Genomic DNA, 23,612 nt, shown 5'->3' with positions numbered 1-23,612 from the left:
AGTTTAAAGTCATACATCAATGATTATTAATTTACAAACTAATCACCCCAAACCATTTTATTGAGTCTACTCTGTCTGCATTGTATGAGCTATAAACGTTGTCACACATAATCATTAAAATAATCCCCTCTATTTATTGTAATCCATTTAACCAGGCCGCCACTTAAAACCAATAATTATTAATTACTTTAATATCACTTGAAATATAGTCTATCATTTTGCCTTTTCAAACACCACTATTTGACCATACTAACTAGAATGCTGAGTTTGAAAACCAACATCTCTAATAGATCTTGTTAGGGTTTTAACTGAGACTGTACTGACATATTTCCAAAATGCACAGAAGAAATTGATAGCAGGCTATGTATAATTTAAAGAATCTATTGGCTTGAAGAGTTAGCATAGAAGTGGTATCTACTTTCTATTGTCCAAATCACTCACCATGACTGTTAGGTTATTATACATCAAACATTCATGTTTTCAAATTAGCATTTTATAGAAAAAAAGATTAGAAAAATTATTTTTTTGAAAAAGCAGAGTTTAATATGCAGCCTTTCTATTTGTGAATACAATAGATATCTCTCAAAACTGGTCATTCTTTCTTCTGTGGCCTCTCAATAATTTTGCTTGTCCTTTAAAGGTTTCTATTGTTGCTGTGCTCTTTGTGTTTCTGGAATTTTACATTTTGTTGTTCTGTTGCTGTTGTTGTTGTTTCGCTTTGCTTTGTTTCTGGTATTAAGCAACCATTGCCATTGTTTTTTCAATGTGGTATATTTCTGACCTCGACCAAGCAGTATAGTTCAACTCCTTAAGTTTGTCTTCCTTTCCTGTTCTTTTAGCTTTTAATCAAATATGCATTCCTTGGAATGTTGACAGGAGCTACTCCCAAAGAAAAAGTGATTATGTTAAAGGGGTTTGGGTTTTTCTTATGTTGTTGTTGTTCACATGTTTTATGTGTATGGGTATTGGTTTTTTTTTTTCAGCATGTATATCTGTATATTAGTTGTGTGCCTCTTGTCCACAGGGGCCAGTAGTGTGTCAGGTTCTCTGAAACTGTAGTTACAGATGCTGATAAGCCATCATGTGGTTCTGGGGATCAAACTCATGTCCTCTGTAGTAGCAGTCCAAGCCCTTAACAACCAAGCCATCCCTCTGTCCTGCCAGTATGTTCTCATGTTGTCATGGGTTGCATAGTATCAAATGGGGTTTGAGCTCTCCTTGCTTTCCTCTTCTGTCTTTAGTTTAATAACAGGGTTGGCTATAGCAAGGTACTGAATTTTGTTGACTGTTTTTATATATCTCATGAGATGATCATGAGATTGTTTTTTCCACCCAGCACAGAGAAGGAGAAGCTTTCACTGGTAGACCTTTCCTTTAGCTGTCCTTAATGTTCCTGGAATTGTCTCTTCCTAGAAAAACCTAAATGACAGATACTGTGTAAAACCTGGTCAAGTCCACCACTAGTTAGAGAAATTCATATAAAAATAGTGGTGCTGTACCATTTTTGTCACTCGGTTTGGCAAACTATCTAAAGTCTGATGCTCTCAGCATTGGCAGGGGTGTGAGGGAAGCTAATCTCACATGACTGCTTTAAAGACAAAGATTCTTTCTACTCCATGTTGGTTCAGTGCCCAGGGAAGTTGGCTGGATATTGGATAATCAATTGAAAGATGTCTCCATGTCACCAAAACAACTCAGTATGTTTTCTAGTCATCTAAAATTGAATTCTCATAGGATCATTGATCTTTACAGGTCAATGATGTTGATAATTTCCCATTTAGTAAGGGATCATGGATAGTGACCCACAAAGCAGTGTGTCATTATACTTAAGCACCAGATGTTTGAGGCTTTTCTTACAATATAAGTTCAGTTGGATAATCAGATATTTTTCTAACATTTTATATCCATACATCTTTCAGAAAACAAAACAAATCCCCAGAAAAGGAGAAATGCTTATGAACTGCAAATTAAAAAGCCCCAAGAAGCTAATTAAAGCAATTTTTATTCTTTGATTTATGTTTTAGTAAAGAGATTAGAATATTCCAAATCAAATGGGAGACAGACCTTGATTTCCCTCATCTTAATAAGATCATAGTGTTGGATATCTAACCTGGACTCACAAAGATGGTAAAACACAATTGCAGAATTCACAAAGTCATTCAGAGGATACCTGAGACAAATATCTTTACCTGTAGTCTAGTCAGCAGACTTCAACACCTGAATTGCAAAACTATTACAGCCTCCCTCCTTGGTCTGGCATCGATGGGAGGAGAGGCCCTTGGTCCTGGGAAGGCTCCATTCCCCAGTGTATCAGAAAGCCAGAAATGTGAGATGGGAGTGGGTGGGTGGGAGGAGGAGCACCCTCATAGAATCAGGGGAAGAGTGGATGGGATGGGGCGGTTCCAGAGGGGAAACCAGGAAAGGGGATAACATTTGAAATGAAAATACATAAAATATCCAATAAATAAAGAAAAACAAAACAAAAGGAAATGAAACAAAAAATATATAAACTAACTTGAGTTTATGTACTTGCGTGACTTTGGCTGAGATTTAAGACTAATTCAGAGCAGAAAGATGACAATAAAAGTTTTGTCGTTCCTACTGATATTACTTCTTACCTTTAGCTTCTTCTCCCTCAGGCATAATTATACTTTCTGCTTTCCTTGAATTGCTTCTCTTAGAAATTGATTCCCCTTTCATCTGTTTTTCCTTAATACGCCAAGGTATGAATTCCTTCTGACATTTTGTTTTAGATTATATTTTAAAATGACTGACATCCTTGCTATGTTATGTTTGCCTACCAAACTTCTTTTCCTGCCCGATTGTTAAAAATGGGACGAATTAAATATAACTTACTAAATGTGGATGATCTCTATGCTAAACAGCACTTCCAATGAAAGAATTATTTGAAATTGATATCATTAACAAAAAAAATCCACTACCCTTTAAGTATTTCTACATAAAAATGTTTAAGAAAAAAGGATATCAAGTATGATCTAATATTTTAATTACACAAACATATACCTGTAATCATTTTCACCATAAAATTTATACTTTTACTTGGATAAAAATGTATACATTCATATTCAAGAATTCTTAAATTAGCTATTTCGCACTTTACATTTTGAATGCAGAAGCATATCTTAGGAAATTTCAATTGGCATTATTCATTGAAAAATCAAATTAAATGAGCATATTTCCAATTTCATTTGGTTCAGAACTGAAACATATAAATGGGTGTTGTGTGTGTGTGTGTGTGCATGCGTGCGTGCATGCATACATGTGTGTGTGTGTGTGTGTGTGTGTGTAAACACTGGAAAGGTTGTTTTTCTTTTACTTTTCTTTTTCTTTCTTTTTTAAATAGGCTCTCATCATGTAGCCCTGGATGCTGTGTAACTTGCTATGCAACCAAGGCCCAGAATTCACAGAGATCTGCCTGCTAATGCCTCCCTATGGCTAGGGTTAAAGACATGTACCACTGCACCTGAATCAAAGTCATTCTTGATTGATATTTTACAGTAAATAATGAAAAAGCCCAACTTCCCAAATATCTATATTTTTCAAATTTACAAGGACACTGAGGAATTATTTTAGACATAAATTAAGAAGTAATGTCTTACAAATTATGCTATTTATCATAACAGACATGCAATACCATTATTCTCTTCAAACACATTCATTCATCCAAAATCAGTCCTGAGGAGTGTTACATGCCAGGCACTGTAGGGTCTAAAAATAGAAGCAAAATATGATCCTCTTCTTTTCAGAGCTTTTAATAAGACTAAGTGTTATGGGGACAGATGTAAATTAAAATGTTATAATGTAAAACAGAATGGCAATGTTCTCAGCTTGTGATAAAGACTTGTGGAGGTAGAAAGAGCAGGAAATCTACATAAAGCCATTATCCTTGAGCAGGAAATCTACATAAAGCCATTATCCTTGAGCAGGAAATCTACATAGAGCCATTATCTGTGAGCAGGAAATCTACATAAAGCCATTATCCTTGAGCAGGAAATCTACATAAAGCCATTATCCCTGTCACAGGGAGGAAGTGGGGGCTGTGTTAGGGTTTGAGCATGTAGCAGAGGATGGCCTTGTTGGGTCTCAATGAGAGGAGAGGCCCTTGGTCCTGAGAAGGCTTGATGCCCCAGTGTAGGGGAGTGCCAGGACAGGGCAGAGGTAGTGGGTGGATAGGTGAGCAGGGGGACCGGGGAAGGGATGGGAGGTTTTCAGAGGGGAAAGGAGGAGAGGGGATAACATCTGAAATGTAAATAAAGAAAATACCTATTTAAAAAAAGATTCATAAGCAGTAAAGTTTTTCCCAATGTAAAGAAAAGTTATAGCTGAAAGGGAAAAGAAAGCATTTTAGAAAAAAAGGAAATATCCCTTGTATGCGTGTGCGTGTGCTTGTGTGCCTGCGTGCATGCGTATGAGTGTGAGTGTGAGTGTGTGTGTGTGTGTGTATGTTTCTACTGACCAATCATAACACATCATCAACAAAGACACCCTTTAAAATAGAACTGCAAAGTACTAATAAATACTGATTGAATGAGATGCATGTTTTGGGGTAAATCTAGTTACCAGGAACTGGTTTCCTCAAGCCACTCTGAACCCACAAGCAATGCTGCCAAGGAGTTTAGCTCAGTCCCAGTCTCCTCTCCAGGCTGGAGAAAATTATAGCTGAGAACCTTCCCTTGGTTCTTATCTGCATGCTAATGAAGGCTTCCCCAACTCCTCCAAGACAGAAGGAAATGGAGATTTAAAATGGTTTCAGAACACTCCCTGCTCTGTAGGAACTGCTTTCACTCTCTCTCTGACTTGGGCCAAAGGGAATGTTTTGGGGGAAAACCCCAAGAGGCATCAAGCATGTAAGCTAGTGCATCAGGCCCAGAGAAATGTTTGTTCAGTCTAGTGTGCCTATTGGCCACTGCTCCCCATCCTCAAGAAACCGTAAAGGGGACGGGAAACCTCTTTATATTCACTGCTGCCCATCCCATCTTTTAAATAGATCTGTCACCTCCATTAAATATTTCCTTAGTCAACTGTAGTAACAATTTGTCACAAATCTAGGTGTTTGCCAACAGAATGAAGACTGTGTGTTCTAAACATTTAGTTTCAATTATGCTTCGTCTGTCAGAGATGCTATGTGACCCGTCATTTACCTGAATAAAACACCTGGTACAAGGCAGGTATATAAATAAATGCCTCTGTGATGAGTTCTGTACTTTAGAAAGCATGAAATATTATGCCTATGAGAACATATTTTGAGACTTCTAGTTCAGCTACTAAAGAGACACATGGCTGCATCTCTTGGAGCAGCCCCAAGAAGGAAGGACTCCTGGCTTCACGAAATTTCTAGCTACACTTCACACTGTTTAGGCCAAAAAGTTAAGCTGAGGTAAGATTACAGCTAAAAAGATCAAGGATGGACCTTTAACTCAGAGATGCATAGCTGGCCATGGTACAGAGAACAAGAAAATACAAAATGTTTACCACCAAAGTAACATACCGTACCCTATCCCCTCACAGGCTCAGGGATAGCTGTGGAAGAGAAGTGGCAAAGACTAAACCTCACATAGTAGATGACTACAAGAAGTGTTATCTTCTGGATACAACAGGGTAGCTGTACCATTAAACTCACAGTAGTTGCAGCAGCGTGCCTAAGACCTGTAGAAGCCCAAGCAAGACTACATCCCAGGACAGGGAGAGGACTTAGGCATGAAATTTCACTCCTATCCAAGGAACTCTTAGCAAGTGTTAGTTCCTAAAAAAAAGAGTCAATTTTCTCTAAGAGGGTGGCCCCTGAGAAGTTGACCATACTCCAGTAGAAACCTATACATCCAAAACCAGCACAAATAGATCTTGGTGGAGGGAAAGAAGACACAGAACTGGGTGGGAAAGGAAGGGAGGGAGGTCTGGGAAGAGCTGGGGGAGGGAGGGAGTTGATATGACCAACACACTCAAAGAGCAAATGAAAAGTCTAAATCAAAAAACAAGGGAAGGCGGGGGCTCAGCAAGTGATTGTCACTTTCAGAGCACAGCCTTTGACCTAGTGTCTCTCGCTATCTTGAGATATCTTGAGAGAGAACCCTGGATACTAGAACCCTCTGACCTACCTACAACTCACAGCTTCACCACCCCACTCCATCGGTAGAGGCAACTGGAGATGAACATGGTGAGAATCTTATTCCACAGTTATGTCCTCTGTGGCAAGAATGATAACTGGCCACAGAGGCCATGATCGTCTTTCAAAGAATTTTGTGGGAAATCAGATGAATGACTATTTTATTGTGGGCTCTCGAAGTTTCAATTTTGTCACCTTTCAAACATTCAACCTGGTAATTCACTCAGAATGTAAGTGCAACTTGCCATGCTCTTCCAGTTGCTTCTCCTCTACAGGGACAGATTCTTTTAAATTTCTATTACACTGTGTGTGTGTGTGTGTGTGTGTGCATGTGCATGTGTGCACATGTGTGTGTGTGTGTGTGTGTGTGTGTGTGTGTGTGTGTGTATGTGTGTGTGTGTGAGCACACGCATGAAAATACATATGCTTGTAAAGACACTGGGTATCACAGCACTCATGCAGAGTTCAGAGGACAACAACTGATCCCCTCTACCCTGTGAGCCCTAAAGTTATGATGCAGGTTGTCAAGCTTTGAGGAAAACACCTTTACCTACTTGAGATTATCTCCTGTGCCCAGTCTCTGTTTCTTCAATATATTTTGATTTCTATATCTTTCCTATTGTTTTGCTTTGTTTTTTTTTTTTACTTTGCATATTGGCCAGTGGATACTTCCATATTAGACACAATTGCAAATTTATTTAAAGAACACAAGGTGGCATTTTTCATAAATATTATTCAACTTGTAAGTTTGATGGTAAGCTTGGTTGCCACCTTGCTGCACCCGGGTCGATGGAACCTCAATTGAGAAACTGTCTCCATCGGCGTGGCCTGTCCACAAGTCTGGGGCACATTCTCTCGATTTTAACTGTAGGAGAGTTTGTCCCTCAGAAGGTACAAGTGTTTCTAGACAGGTGGGCCTGGCTGCATAAGAAAGTTAGCCAAGGGAAACAAGCCAAGAAAAGAAGTTTTCTTCCCTTGGTCTGTGCTTCTATTGCTACTTCCAGGTGTGTGCCTAGAGCTTCCCAAGAAAATGGACTCAACATGTAAGCCAAATAATTTTTTCCTTTCTAAAGACATAAGTAATAATAAAATTATGTATATTCCTAAAGATTGCTTAAGTTACCTATTCTCAAGCACTGTGACTCATGAAACACATTAACATATCATTTTAATATCCTCATCATTTAGCAACGAGTTAGCTTAAATTAAGAACATAACATGCAAATTTAACAGATGAAAATCACATTTCTAATTTGAGAACAAAGTATCAATTACTCAGATCTGAATTAAGCACATAGTTGAAATGAATTAAGAAATTTCTCAAATGCAAAACTACTCACTGAATCGTATTTGAAACTTACTGACTTCATCAAAAGTTATACCAGAACAAGTGAAGATTTATACTTATATTGTTCATACCTCGTCCACTTAAAAAAGCAAATTTAAATCAATAAAGCATATATCTCATAGTTCTATTTTATATATTATTGCAATAAAGTTGGAATAACAGGTAACATTATTTTATAGGCACCATAATTTATTATTAAATAATATAATTACATTTTTTATTTATAGTCGTTTCTATCCATTGTGCCTTTAAAATAACATTCTATTATAATCCACTTCTTAAACACAGTCTCCATGGGTTTCAGTAATTAATACAGGAGGAAAAACTGAAGAGAATTTTAGATTATATAATTCAAATGGACTAACTTTTAAATAACAGAATCATTCTTACATAGTGAATGAATGTGCTTGTGCATGTATATTATGCATGTATGCTCTTGTGTGTGTGCGTGTGTGTGTGTGTGTGTGTGATTCTACATTCACAGGAAGGGTCAAGAGCCCTGGAGAGCTCAGTTTATGAGTGACATTAACACCAAACAGAGAGCTTAGCAATGCCTGCTTCTAAAAATACACCATGTCTCTTGTTGTCATCATCTACCAGAGGCTTGTGTGCTCTGAGACGGAAAGTGCCAAGGCTGTCTCTTTGGCTCGCTACAAGCATTATACATTGCTACCCAAAGCTTTCCCCTCTCCCCCAAGGTGGCGAGACAGAAGAATGCTGCAGCCACAGAAGGGCTCACTCCACTCCGGCAGCACCATGGCCCCTCAGCAGTTATCATGTTGTTTGACAGCAGGAAGGGATATGTGGTTTCACTTGATTGTTATTCTTCTTTATTTAAACAACTAGAAATAACCCAAAAATGACAGAACGCTCTTTCTATAAATAATCATTCCAGTGTAGAGTTATATTAGGAGGTAACTCAGATGGCATGATAACGCCTAACAAGCTAATCTTAGACCTGCCATTCCATAAGAGAGAAATACCGTGGCTAAGAATAACTGACCCAGAGGACTCAGCCTGTTAAAGAAAGGCGCAGACATGCAGGCATCTGCAGGGTCCGTGCATTTAATGAACTCCTGAAAGGCTTTCTCCAGGAAGGCAATAAACTATGCTGGTTATTAACATGATAATCAATAATGCTTTCGAAATTTATTGATTCAAAAAAGCCGCTCAAGATTCTCATAGCAAGTGAGATTTTTTAAAAAAAAAATATTAGAAAGAAACATTTATCTTTTTCAGAATTTGATTAGTAGTTGATTTCTAAGTTTTAAGACGAAAACATCTATATATAACACAGTAACATTCAATATAAAATCTAACTCCTGAAAAGTAAATTATATTATCATGATTGTGTGAAAATTCTACTCAGCTTCATTGAAGGGGCCTAAATTAGAAACTTATATATATATATATATATATATATATATATATGTAAATATAATGATAGGTAGATAGATAGATAGACAGACAGACAGATGGACGGATGGGCAGATGGATAGATGGACAGACAGCTAGATGGATAGAGATATTAAATGTAATATGTATTTTGTTAGCGAAGCCTTTATTTTAGCTCAATTATTTCTTGGTACAAATTAAAATCAGGATTTGAACAGACAGTATCTTTCCAGGTAAAGATAAAGGGGAACATAATTTAGATGCTTTAGTAATAGAAAATGAACCCAATAGTGTTCCTATTTCCAAAAAAGACCTCCCTTGCACACCAGTAGCAATGTGTCATTGTGCAGAAGGGCTAACTTTGCCTCAGACTTGCATGTATGAAATCCTGAGTCACGTATACAAATGCTGCTTCTGCCCACAGTATCTGCTCCGGGGCAAACACAGAACACTGAAGGTTCCCTTCCTTATTTCCACACTGGTTAATCATGTTAACTCCTTCCATTTTTACCTACAGGGCCCTGAGAATTGAGAGCATGAAGCTTCCAGAAAGGCTTCTAATATTTTGCCTCTTTGTACCTCCCATTCCCCCCCAAGATTAAGAAGTCTAACATGTTTACTTATAAACAGGACCGAGGATCTATTTTTAGTATCAAGCTGATAGAGATAAAATCACACTCTAATAGATTTTTTTTTTCTTTATTTGGGAAAAGTGGCAGGAGTGGAAACTGAGCTCTGCTATCTTTTCCCCAAGAGATGATGGGTGTCTTCCCTCAATGAGGATTTCCTCGGATATAAACTGTGAAGAGTGGGAGAAGTCTGCACATTTCATTAAAACGTGCAGGTAAATGGCAAAGCAATCCATGGTCCAAAGACATCTCAGAACCCTAGCTGGGCTAGCCACGGCACCCAAAGGTGATGACAAACTGTGAGCACATGAGCCCGAAGCTGAGCACAGGAACCAGAAGGGACAAACTTTGGGATTAAAATAAATGCTCGAGAGTTGGCAAGATGGCTCAGCAGTTAACAGCTCTCTGCTGTGTTTAAGTACACCTCAGTCCTGGCCCTAGATCTCAGTCATGGAGAAGTCGGAATTCCAAGTGTTGTCTTCCAGAGTTATGTCATAGCACCTGTGCAAACACACACACACACACACACACACACACACATCTCAGAACCCTAGCTGGGCTAGCCACGGCACCCAAACGTGATGACAAATTTTTAATTTTTATTTTATTTTATTTTTATTTTATTTTAATTTTAATTCACACACACACACACACACACACACACACACACACACACAAATTAAAATTAATTGGAATCCTACCAGTAATCAGATGCAAGTTTTGTGAAGACTGACTAAAGTCCAAACCATTGGATTTGGTCGTCCACTTCCTGTGTGGAGAGTCTCCCTAAAAGCTTTCTGGGAAAATAGGTAATTTAGGAAAGTAAAAATTCACAAACCATTTTTTAAAAAAATAAATCAATGTTTTCTCTTTTTTTCTTTAACTTTGTGTGGGTTTGTTTTTCTGTTTTAATTTAATTTCTTTGAGTTTTAATTTCAAGTTTCAAATTTTTAATTCACTTCCTGCCATTGTATCTGCACCATGTTTGGAAATGGCGTGCTTTTATACCCTCCATGATCTTGACCTGAAGGAAACTGAACAGAACGTCCTCATGGTGCTAACAGCAGGGACAAAAATTACAAAGTTTCTCAAAGAAATGATAGGCCAAGAGGAATCATGGGAAAGTAAAGTTGTGGGTGTTTCCAAACTTATCTGTGTGCAAAGCATTCAATCATATGTAAATGACTAGGTAAACTCCGTGGTTTCGCAAATTTCTTTCTTCCTTAAAAAAAATGTTTTTTATTAGTCTTAGTTATTGAGTATTTTTAAAAAAATATGCATATAAGGCACACGATTTACCTTACAATGGAAAACTTAAAACTATGATAATGAATGGAAAATATATTCTTACAAAAAAACATGAGAATTGCCCATGTTTTTTTTTTTTTTTTCATTAACTTCAGGGGCTTAAACCATGAAAATATCACAGACAGTAGTTTAGAGTTTAAATTAAATTTGTTTAATGCAAGTGTGTTAGGAGATAAAACTCATGTAAGAACGTGGGTGTTTCTTGTCCTTCCCTAACCTTACTACAAACCTCCTGGACTTAAAAAGCCAGCACTGTCAATAGCAAGGACTCTACGGACCCGTGGCACTCTGGTATCCCTGCAAGGCTAAGCAAAAACATCACCTACTCAGACCCAATGGCATGTGGGCCAACATGGCTCTATGTTTTATCCTTTGTTTACCTTTCTTTGAGACTGGACCTTGCTCTGTAGCTCTGGAACTCATGCTAGGGGCCAGGTTGGCCTTAAACACATGGTGAGGCGCCTGCATCTGCTTTCCAAGGGCCATATCTCTAGGCATGAGCTGAATTTTTCATAAAAGATTTTTAAGGACATGTTCATGGAATTTTATCTCAATTATATTGTTTTCAATGTATCGGAATTCAGAAGAAAATCTAGTTAGTCTATAATATAAAAATGTTCATTATTCTCAAAATAATGCAGTAATTATGACAATCTGTTGCCAAAGTTACTATGTTCATTAAAGATCATCTTTTATACTCTAAATCAACTCTTAATCTTTTCCTCTTTCCTCTCTTTCTCTCTTCTCCTCTCCTCTCTCTCTCTCTCTCTCTCTCTCTCTCTCTCTCTCTCTCTCTCTCTCTCTCACTCTCTTTTTCTGGGGACTCAACCATTAAATAATATTCCATATATTTTTGCCTAAATGTCTCTGAAATCAGAAGCAATGGTGACGGCGTATACTATTCAAGTTCATACGCATGAACTAATCAGATAATACTGTTAGCTTTCTCATTTTTTAAAAAAGTGATTTGTAATCAAAGAAGAGGCTGTTCTCTTCCACAGGTGTGTGCTTCAATCTTCCATTACTAGGTTCTTTTTAACAATGGGTGCCATCAGTCAGACAACCAAACTGATTCCAGCAAAAAGCTCAATCAGGGTGTAAACAGACATTATTTCACAAAAATAAAACTGTTCTATAATTCAATGAGATATGAAAGAGGTCTAGTTCATTGTTTATGTTACTAAAATGTTTACATTTCTAAAACTAAATCTACATTTTCAAAGAAGAAATATTTTATCACCATGGCAAAACTGGTAGAATCCAACTAATCCCTATTTTTAAAAGATACTAGACAACTCATTTATATTAATTTGGCCAAATGGGAGGAGGTATGCCTAATCCCTAGTTTTCTTGTGCCTTTTTCCTCTCAGGAGAAACCTTGATCAGGGTCGAGTCTGCTTCCTTCAGAGTTTATGCTTAACCCGTATTCTACTTAATAACTGGATGAAAAACACGCAGATGATGCCACATGGCCAATAAATTATAAAGATGATAATTGGAGAAGGTCTTGGTGGGATTATTTGTTAAATAAAAGTCAGACATGAAAAGGGTTCACACAGGTAATATCTAAAGAGTCAGGGAGAGAGAGGAGAGAGGAGGGGGGAGAGAGAGAGAGAAAGAGAGAGAGAGAGAGAGAGAAGAGAGAGAGAGAGAGAGAGAGAGAGAGAGAGAGAGAGAGAGAGAGAGAGAGAGAGAGGCTGAGATACAGAGGAGAGATTAATAGAGAAAGAGAGCCTAAAGAATCAGATTCCCTCCTTTGTCCCTGCAATCTGCCATGAATCAAGGCCAGGAGTTGGAAACAGCACTGTGCAATCATGACCTCTGAGTCACATAGCAATACAAACATTATGGCACTACCCAGAACACATCCATGCAGCAGACTTATGTGCAGAGCTTGAAGGCAGCTAGCAGTGCTCAGCTCCTGCTGCAGCCTAGGCACCAGCTATTTAACTCATGGCAAACTCCTAGTGCCTTGTCATTTTCCAGTTTTCTTTTACTGGAAGTGGAGAGCCAAACAACTTCTATATACTACTACCAATCAAAATTTTGACACAAAACCTTTGCACATGGAAGTGTTAGGAAAAACAATCTAAGACAATAGTTTCTTATGATCAGTTTACTCCTGCAGGGGATGGAGAGGTGGTGGCTCAGAGCGTGGATAGCAGCACCCATGTGTGGTCTGCCAAAGACTGCAACCCTGGAACTGGATAGAGATGAGAGGCCCCTGGGGCTTGCTGACAACAGCCTACTTCCAGATTTGGTAAGGGAACCTGTCTAAGACAGATGAAGCAAAGATTGTTAGAGCAAGACTCAACATTCTCTCTGGCCTTCATGTGCTCACAGACATATACACCTGTACTCTAACGTGCATGCACAAAACACACATACACTATACTCACACACCACACACATGCACACGATAAATAAAAACATAAATAAATGCAAATGCACAAAAGCAAATATGGTGATGATATTTCACCAAATGCAACTTCTTTCCTAACTTTCTATGGATGAATTATTTGAGGGTATGGATAGATTTAAAAAAAAAAAACACTTTCATAAAAATAAGATTATATTATTGGTGTTGTTTGTACTGAAGGAAAAAAAACTTAAATGTAACTGAACCTAGCAGATTTAAAAGTGCATTTGAAGAAACTACAAACATACTAAATGCTTCTTCAGTATAGGATACTATTTCCAAAAGGTCTCCCTAAGGCTAAATAAACTATCAAAAATAATTAGTGTTTGGAAAATTTAAAAAAAAACTAAACCTAAACACCACTCCGTGTTTCTATTTTCAGCATCAGTGAGTCTGCCCCTGTTAACAGAATCAAAGCAGACACTCTCATCTTTCCGTCTCAGCACTCCCAGCTCCTCACACCGCTTACTCTAATTAATATGAAATATCCTACAGGGATGAGACTTGCTTCCTTTTGATCACAAGCACGATCCACCTTCATTCAAATCAACTAAATCCACCACTACCAACGACACCCCTGCTAATTTTACTAAGCTTTCTCCTTCTGTATATGATTTTAAGTTCATCTGCTAATTCCCTGGATTCCACTTAGTCCATCTCTTTCATATGTGAGGAATTTACATTATTGAGCAGTTCTCTCCCCAGTTCAAGAGCATCCCAACTGCCAGTAACACTGAAGGTACTTCTCTCTCAGCTCAAAAGATTTTTCTTCTAGGCAGCTCTGACTGTCCTGGAACTTACTGAGTAGATATGACTGGCCTCAAACTCACAGAGATCTGCCTCTCTCTCTCTCTCTCTCTCTCTCTCTCTCTCTCTCTCTCTCTCTCTCTCTCTCTCTCTCTCTCTCTCCCAATTGTTGGGATTAAAGGTGTGTGTTACTACACCTGTTTTCTTCTCCTCCTTGAGGAGCTTGTCCCTTCCACATGACCTTACAGCCTGTAGCTGCTGTGTGAAACCCTGAAGAAGTTTTTATGGTTGCAGAGCCCATCGAGGGAATGACTGTCTGGAGCATCTGCCTTAAATTTTCCCAAAAGGTAAGAAACTCAACCTGCAGCATTTTTCTTTTTTTGTTTTTCAAAGAATTTATGTCTCTTCATTCTTTACCATATAATGTTCCATCTATCCATCTATTTATCTATCTATCTATCTATCTATCTATCTATCCATCCATCTATTTTTCTATCATCTATCTATCCATTTATCTATGTGCCTTGAATATAATATTATATATATCTTCACTATGCATACATTTTATCTTCATTGACAGTTTTGAAACACTAATTTCTGGGATGCAAATAACCATTTTGTTTGTTGATCTTTGTTACTCAACTGCATTAACCGTTCTCTATTTATATGAAACCATTTTCCTTTTTCAAACCTTCCCCCATTTGTCAGTTTCTTGCTATCTCTAATGACAAATTTGGTTCTGTAATGATCACAATTTTGTCGCTTTCAGGAGGTGGCATTAACTAACCTCACCCTTTTCAGCGCACCCTGTAGTTTTACCATGCTCAGCTTTGCGGGAATGTTTTGTGTAATTTATGTGCTTCCTTCCGTGTGCTATTTTCTGGGAAGCAATTTCTAGACAATATCATTGGTCCAAAAAACTTGAACGTTTTCTTTGTGTTAAAACCCTAAGACTGGCTGGGTGGGAACAGCCTGCTCAAAAACTCAGGTAGGGCCTTGCTTGTATGCCAGTATTTCTCTGGAGGGCCATGTCTGAGCCCTTTCCCCCATCTTACTAGCTTTGTCCTCCTTAATTCCTTCTTCTGTATTTCTGTCATGTGGGACAAAAGAGATAACAAGATGCAGGGAATCTCACCCAGTCTGCTGCTCTCCAGATTTGAGAATAATGGAGATTTTAGGAACCTATCATTAGGTCAGAAACATTCTAAGAGATTTTGGAGGCAGTTGGTATGGAAGCATGACACACACGATTTTCTTTGCACTTACTGTTGAATGCCTTGCCAGGCGGACTGTGTTTTCTCATTACATTACCTTCTATGTTTATGAGACCCACTTCAGAGGTGAGGCCTCACTTCCATCAGAAGTGAGGAGATGTGTCTGCAGGACATCTTTACATTTTCATCTCCAAATTCAAAATTGTCATTTAGGATATTTTTTAAATTCATAGGATGGTCTTAGTTGAGTGGATATACTACTAATTCCAGCACCTATGTGGTCCTCAGCCATCGGACACTCTCAGATGCCCTGCTGCAAACAGACTTACTGATGAATAGTTTTATATTTAGTCTCATTGAATATTCCAACTGATGATAGGTTTTAAGGTGAAGATAACATGGTTTAGAAAAAAAACGGAAAATAGCAATTACAGGTCAGAAAAGACGTGATTCTTATACAGCATAAGCTTTCACAGACTGCTTCATAATTAGATTCTACCTCTCAAGGAGATACAATTGATTACTGACTCCAGAATGGTCCATTTCTCTTAGTCTGACACACCAAGAGACAATAAATTCTGGAAAGGTAAAGGTGTATCTTAATAAAAAGTCAGAACTTAGCCTTAAATATTTTTATCATTACACATAAGAATATATAATGAATATGATTTTTCCTTTTAATTATATCTGACAGCAATTTGATATACATGTGAGGCAGTTCTTTCATATCTTGCCCAGCTCTGAGTGAATATTTCTGCTCTCCCACTCACTAGGCAACTAGCCTGGCAACCGAAAACCACACCTCATTCTGCCTGTTCCTGCTGACAGACTTGAGTCAATATTTGTACACAGTCCACACAAGCCACAAGTGTGGAAATGTACCTGGCAAAATTTATCACTTTTAATGTATTTCAAAATTCAACACTGTAGAACATTTTAAACTAAGACATTAACAGACCATGTTATTCCTGTGGATTGTCTTTATCCTACCTGATGTCTAGCCTGGCCATCATCATTAGGAAGACATGCAAGTATATATAATGGTTACAAAATCGCAACATAAAAATAATATATTTTAACACATAAGACCTAATATAATATCAATAACAAATGTTATCTTGACACACTGCTAAACACAATAATATAATAAAACTAACTTTTAAAAATAACCAGTCTCATTAAATAGCAAGTGAAGTTCCACAGTTTGAACACATACTCATCAGCTTCTTTGTCTTTGATTACTATATCATGCTATGTTTCACAGAACACACACACATGTGAACCTACCTGATACATAGTCATGATTCACATAATGAAATGACTTCATTTTTACAAAAACAAGCTACCCAGGGAAATAGCAAATTTATAAGAATATTAACAAAACATGACTATAGACCAAAAAACTATTTCCTCATGGGCAATCCAACTCCTCTGGAATGTTCAGCAAGAGTGGAGAGCCAGTACTTCTCCTTGGAAAAATAAGCCCACATATACTTTACAGACGTGCCTACACATGTGACTCTCACAGGGATGCTGACGGACCAGCAGGTGCACATCATCAGTGACTGAAGATGAACAACCCAACTCCACAACTCGCTGGCAGGAAGCTCATCAACATGTGAGTCCTGTGGACAACATTGCCACCTCCCAGCCCTACTGCATACATCTGTTCTATCAGAAAGATGAAAGCAAGATCTGTAACTTGATCTAGACAAGCACATCTCTAATTTAATAATGAGTCTAGAGGGAACAAAATCATAATCTGGTGAAGGTCCACCAGACCCAACTATACAGTCCCTAACTTTACCACTGTGGTCTAAGGTTCCTGAGAATCTCTGAGGAAATTTGCAAACCTGATCTTTCTGATGCTCATTTAAAATTAGAAGAGAAACTGCAGGGTGGAGTCCAAGCAACACAGATTGGAAAATGTACTTGATGTCTCTGTGATCCAGAACCAGATCCTCAGGAAAAAATGCACAGAAAAGATGGGTTGAAAGAAATCTAAGGTCGTATTTATGAAACAAAGTCAAATATCATCGGACATCATAGGAAGGATTTGATTAAGGTTCTATCTTTTAAAAACAAGTACAATTTAGACCTCCCCTGTTTGCAGCAGACAGACTGGACTGTGTGACAGGCTGGGCTGACACTGACTACAACAGTGCTCTTTATTTGCTAGCATAGCATGCTACCTGTATCTAGGCTATCTGTATGTTACATGTATGTAGCTGCAGGTGCTTTACGAGCAGCCAAGCAATCACAGGCTGTCCAGTTTGAAAATCTTGTTAGGCTGCATACTAATCTCAGTGCCAGGTGAATGGCAAGCTCTACTGGGATATGAGTCAGGATGGATGGCTATCAAAATCATGGGCAAAACGTGAAGCTTGCTCACACACTTGAGGCTAGCCTAGTGTCAGCGAACAGTTGCTGCTTTCAAGACACGGCTGTTTCTATTCTCTAAAAGATAAGACAATTGTACACAAAGACAAAGACGAAAAAGTTATCATGGTACTTAAGGGATAGATAAAATAGTTATTTGAAGTGTTCATTGATATTTCAAAAATGCAATGCTAAGTGTCCAGTTCCAGCCCAGACACACCTGCTAGTTTCTTCTCCACGAGCTCTGGAGAGCTTTCAGTCACAATGATAACAAACCATGGATGTTTTAGTATGTTCCCTTTTGCTAAACAGGCATCACTCATGAATATACTTACTGTGGCACGGGTGTAAAATACTAAATTTTACAAAACTGACATTTCATTATGATTCTATAAAAAGAAGGGATAAATAGAAGAACTGAAAACCATCACACTGAACAGATCTTTAAAGAGAACTGGCTGTAAACAGGACCCACAGCTGGGAATCTGTCCAGGCACTGAAGGAGACTTCATGCCAACCTGTGGAATAGTCCTTTCCTACTTAAGTCTACTAAGTAAAAGCTGTTTTATGTGACAATCTTATCGGGAATGTAGGCAGTGATCTACAACTGAGAGGAAGCCCACAGGGGAACTCGGGAGCTCCAAAGAACTTTAAACAAATTTAGGCTATAGCATTCAGAAGATGGCAGAAACAGTAATAAAAGCTTTATGAATTGGTTATAGGAAAAAAATAAGTAATTAATGTAAATCAGACTGCCTGGAGAGTAGGAAGTTTTAATAGGCATAAAGTGGTAAAGCGAACAAGCCCCGTCGCCCATCAGAGGATCTCTGAGAGCTCAAACATGTACGACAAAACTATAAACTAGGATGTGTTCCAGTCAGAATTTGACAAAGCATTGCACCTGCTTCTAATACATTTCTTTCTTTGTGTGCGTTTGTGTGTGTATGTGTGCGTGTGTGTATATGTGTGTGTGTATGTATGTATGTATGTATGTATGTGTGTGTGTGTGCATGTGTGCACACCTGCCCAGCACTGCTAGACTTCCCAAATGTTTGGGGGGAAATTAAAATAAGCATCTGGTAATAATTCTGTCTCATCTAAAACAAATTCACTTTGAGCTCCAGAGAAAAAGCTGCGTTCAGAAAAAGAATCAAACTACCTGGGAACCCCTCAGACACATCCTTCAGAAGGTAGGTCTATAAATAGTTTCGCTTGTGTGTGCACACTGTAAACATACAGTCATCTGGCTGGCTGAAGCTGCAATTTAAACTGAAGCCCAAGCTGAACTTAAAGTCCCACTAGTGTGTGTTAACCAGCACAATACGGTTCTCCTTTCTCCAGCTGCACAGTAAGGCAAACACCTTCCTTTTACTTGTATCCGTGTCCCCTGGCATCAGAACAGCAATACTTTGCAATTTCATTCAGAAACAGCCTTCCCTGAAACACACTCAGAATGTGCAGGCAAAGGGTAACGGAAGGATCTAAGTTAAACACTTCAATGGCACCAAGAAAACAAACCATCAACATCAAGCTGAAAGAGCAGTTCCTTAAGCAGGGTGCTTTCTTTCATTTCCCTCCCGCCTCCCCTCCAGCCTTCTCAAACATAAACATCCCAGCTCTCAAAGAGATCCTACCTGAGTTGATCATACTGTGCATTCTTTGCTGAGCCAAGAACTGCTCCCGTCCGGCCACTCCATCTGAGGGAACACAGGAGTCAGTCTCGTAAATTGTCTGCAGCATACTCCAGTCACTCTCACTTCAGCTCCATGAAAGATTCATCACTGCTCAGCGCTCTCTGGTCCCAAGAGCTACCCGGACTGGACTGGTCCTCCCTCCTCTCCCAGGAGAAACAGCAAGCGGAGGATCAACTTCCACAATAATTTCCTTTCTGCTTAGATGGACATACCCTTTCAAAAGACCTGGGCACTTCCCCCCACAGCCCTCCAATTACCAACCTGTGTGCAAAGCAGAAAGAGCAGAGTGGATGCTATAGCTGGCTGGAGTTTTAGGTTATCCTGGAAACTAAGAGCAGGTGGGCAAAGGGAATGTGCTTCGGGGCTATTTCTTTTTAAAAACAAGTAGAAAAATGTGAACTCTACGCAAGAGGATAAAAAAGAAAGGAAGCCATTAAACCTGGCGTCTAGCTCCCTGGACTGCTAGGGTATCAAGGCTCGACCCTCAGCCTGCAAGTGGCTCCAGAGGGTGTCCTCCTCTCTGTCTGTGCTTCTCGCCTCTCTCTCTTCCCTTTCTCAGTCTCTCTCAGCTCAAGTTGGCTAAAGCTAGTGATAATCCATTTGCATATGAATCAACAACAGCGTGGCCCACAGGCACAGAAATAGAACAATGGTCGGCCTGAGCCAAAAATAGGTCAAGCATGGCCGAGCGATTGCAGCCTGCATTAATGCATTTAAAAATACCCACCAAAGCCAGCTGTCCAGCCTCTATCTTTCAAACCATAATTCTCTATTGCAGGGCCTGAAAAGCAATTAACCCTTTCCTCCCTCAACTTGCTTTACATCTTGGCTTCTCATACTGGCATCTCACCTCCAAGCAAAGGAAATGAAGAGGAAAGGAGCCGAATCCTAACTCAAGGAAGGAGAGTGCACACACATTTCATTTCATTTTATTTCTGTAGTATGTGTTTTTGGAAGAGAGAGCAGAGAAGTGCAGAGCTGTATTGGTTCTAAAATAATACTGGAAGCTTTTGCTCATAATGTGGTTTCTGCCTCACCCACGCACAGCAATCCTGGTGTTCTATTTTTGTTGCCTGTTTCTCTGGCTACACTGCAGTTGGCTGTGGGACGAGAAGCTTTTCTGCCTTCTAGTTTCAGCACTGACAGGAGATTTAGCAGAGGTAGTTTTTGGAAAACAAGCACACCCCAGAATAAAAACTTTATAGAGGTTTGGATTGGTTCTTGTTGTTGTTGTTGTTGTTGTTGTTAACTTTCTATTTGTCCATCTCACTGACCCAAATGTGATCTTAGACTACCTATCAATTTTATTACAGCCAGTTCCTACTACACTTAAAACCAAAAAATCAAACTGTGGTTTAGATCTGTAATACTTTCCTCTGTCTCAGTGCCACAGGCCAGATCTACTTCACCTGTAAAAGTGTTGATGCTTTCTTATAGGTATGGGATCAGTGAGCATCTGCACTGCCAATCAGAAAATCAGTCCCTAGGCCCACTACCCGAGTACAAATGGCTAGTGCCTACCTATATCAATAGTTTTAGGCCAACAACACAACCTCTCATAAAGGTTCTATAGTCTCTGGCATACATTCATAATAACATTTCTCTGCAAGCAATGAATTCAGCATCCTCAATGGGATACCAGCATCTAACCAGTTCTAAGGACATATAGGAAAGTAAAACCCCTCTTTGTGCCTGTACTTCCAAGTCTAAACTACTCAGCATCAGCATCAGCATCAGCATCAGCATCGACATCGGCATCGGCATCAGCATCAGCATCAGCATCGATATCGGCATCAGCATCGATATCGGCATCAGCATCGATATCGGCATCAGCATCGATATCGGCATCAGCATCGATATCGGCATTAGCATCGATATCGGCATCAGCTACAGGGAAAGCAAAGAGGGAAAAGCTCCTGTTGCAAAGTGTTTAGACCAAGGAGATGGAGGAGGAAGCTCCCCACCACCAGGCTGTGGAAACCAGGAAAAGCAAGGAAGGGTGCACGGAATTCTGGCAAACAGAAGATGGGGTAACAATGGCTGGATTCTTTTCCTTGTGTAGCTTTCTCCTTTTCTGGAAAAGGCATTATCTGAATAGCCAACTCACAAAACTTTTAAAAGCAGTTTTCTAAATGCAATTGTATTTAAGCAAAACAACAAAGCCTTACTGTTTCTATCACTGGAAAATAGGTTTCACTTTTCTTTTTTTTAATGGCTGTATAGAACTCAAGGGATGGAACACTGTCCTCTAATAAGGAAAGTCATCTTTGTGAGGCTATCATACGCAGCACTTTGGACCTGGTGAAAGGGATTGTTCACAATAGGTATATGTAAACTGCCTCAGTTTCTTCCTCATAAACTGATCTTCCAACCAAGGCTGTTTCATCCTTACTTTTTCTTTTATTTACTGAAAGATGCAATGTTTCTCCCCTTATTATTGTTTCATTTTTACTATTTATTCTATAATGTTTTTGCACTATAAGACACATCTCCATTTATGGTTCTACCTAGTGCATTCTGCCTAGTGCATTAAGGTCCTTGTCAGAAAAGCTTTTAGACATCCATTCGCAGAGCTTGCAAAAGGATTTTTTATTTATAAATTTTGTAGATAACTTATAAATAGAAAACATTACACATGAGATTAGTCACATCCTAAGTGTATACATTTTAATGACCCTTAGCCATTCACAAGCTGTGGAGCTTCACAACGGATCCTGTATTTCCACTGTTAACTATATTTTCATGTGGACATCTACCACAAAACAACAATAACAATAACAACAACAACCAACCAATCAACCAACCAAGCAAGCAAACAAAACCTAAAAAATAATGATAGAGTTAAACCTAAAAAAATCCAATTAATTAGCATTATATCTGTTTTCATTATTCATTGTCTGGGATTTAATGTGTACACCTGTATTTAATCTTTCCTTATCACCCATGGTTTATCCTTTATTCTCTTCTATCTAAATGTTATGTTTTAACCACATGAATATTTATTTACATATATACATATCTGTAATAGACAAGATGTGCATGGGATGAAAAATGTTATTTTTCTTTCTGATATTATGTGACCTCAATTAATATCAATTAAAACATTTTAAGCCCACTTTCTTGAAATTTTATGTTTTCTTTTTTTTAGAGATGACTAGTACTCCATTTTACACCTGTACCAGATTTCATTTTCCATTCACTGGTTAATGGGTAGTCAACATTCTAGGCATCAGGAAAATGCAAGTTAAAATTGCTTTGACTCTAATATTTTTGGTTGTGAGCCTAGCCTTTAATGGCTGGAAAGTTACCTAGGGATAAAATGAGACTGACTTACAAGAGGCTTTTCAATAACTAAAGATATGCAACCAAGCAAAATGTGCCAAAATATATTATGACCTGGAAATATGCTCAGGGTCTAGAAGCCCTTCAGACTGACAGAGAGGCAAGATTTGGATCCCAGCACCCATGTCCCTTGGAGCACGATCATCTGTAACTCAACTCCAGAGTTTCCAACACCCTCTTCTTGATTCAATGAACTCATGCCCTCCCATGCACATATGCCTACAAAGGTATACTGTACACATTTACCTGGAAATAAAACCTAATAACTTGAAAGAATCTATTAGCACCTACGAAGTACATTGCACTACACTAGATTTGTAGGAAAAATGGATATCAGGAAATGTTTTAAGTAATTTATCACTCACTATAGCAAACACAGCATATATAAAAATCTTAGTAATAGTACATTATATACTATCTATACACAATATGAAATAACTATCTTAGTTTTAAGTGCTAAGAGACAAAAAGAGATGGCGTGTCAGTTGATTTTCTTGTTAAACCTAACTGTGATAGGCAACTGAGAATGAGGTGGAAGGAAGGTGAATTTAAAATGAATCCAATAACATAGATGTATGGACTAGAGAAGTGACACTGACCATGAAGCTGATGGCAGGTTCCCACACAATGACTTCAATGCAAAGGACACAGGGAATGACAGTGAGGATTTGTAATGTGGGGAAGTAATAAAGGGCAAGGCAAAAAAGAAAAAAAAATTGCTTTGACTCCATCTACTTCAACTATGCAGATGGCAAGGTGACCCATTGCTAATGAGCAAGTTTAGACAGCAGAAACCCCATATACCTCAGATGGGGATTAAAACTAGTCCTACTGCAGCCACTAGGGAAACCCATATGGAGATTCCTCACAAAACTAAAACCAGAGCTATCATTTGAGCTCCTCGACTACTCTTGGTATATACCCAGAGGACTATAGGCCAGCCCTGGGCACAGTCATGCTCACTATGGCTTTATTTGGACATGGGATCTTCCCAGAGGCACATCAATACACTG

At 38.7% G+C, this 23,612-nt stretch overlaps 1 protein-coding gene across 20 annotated transcripts in view; it reads right to left on the bottom strand.

Annotated features, from left to right (window-relative positions):
- Positions 1–23,612, bottom strand: part of Hdac9 (histone deacetylase 9) — an 858,974-nt gene that overhangs the window by 456,283 nt on the left and 379,079 nt on the right. For 17 of the 20 annotated variants that reach the window (XM_052185941.1, XM_052185944.1, XM_052185943.1 and 14 more), the window contains one exon: positions 19,198–19,260. The exons of 1 other annotated variant lie outside the window; for it this stretch is intronic. In XM_052185941.1, coding sequence (XP_052041901.1) covers positions 19,198–19,260 — 63 coding nt within the window. Of the gene's footprint in view, positions 1–19,197; positions 19,261–19,518; positions 19,809–23,612 lie in introns of those variants that run through there. 2 more of the 20 variants (XM_052185948.1, XM_052185951.1) reach the window with 2 other exon arrangements.

Source organism: Apodemus sylvaticus, chromosome 6, assembly GCF_947179515.1.
Source record: "Apodemus sylvaticus chromosome 6, mApoSyl1.1, whole genome shotgun sequence".
Lineage (NCBI taxonomy): Eukaryota > Metazoa > Chordata > Mammalia > Rodentia > Muridae > Apodemus > Apodemus sylvaticus.
Note: the sequence above shows the minus strand (reverse complement) of the source record. Positions and strands in the feature narration are given on the sequence as shown.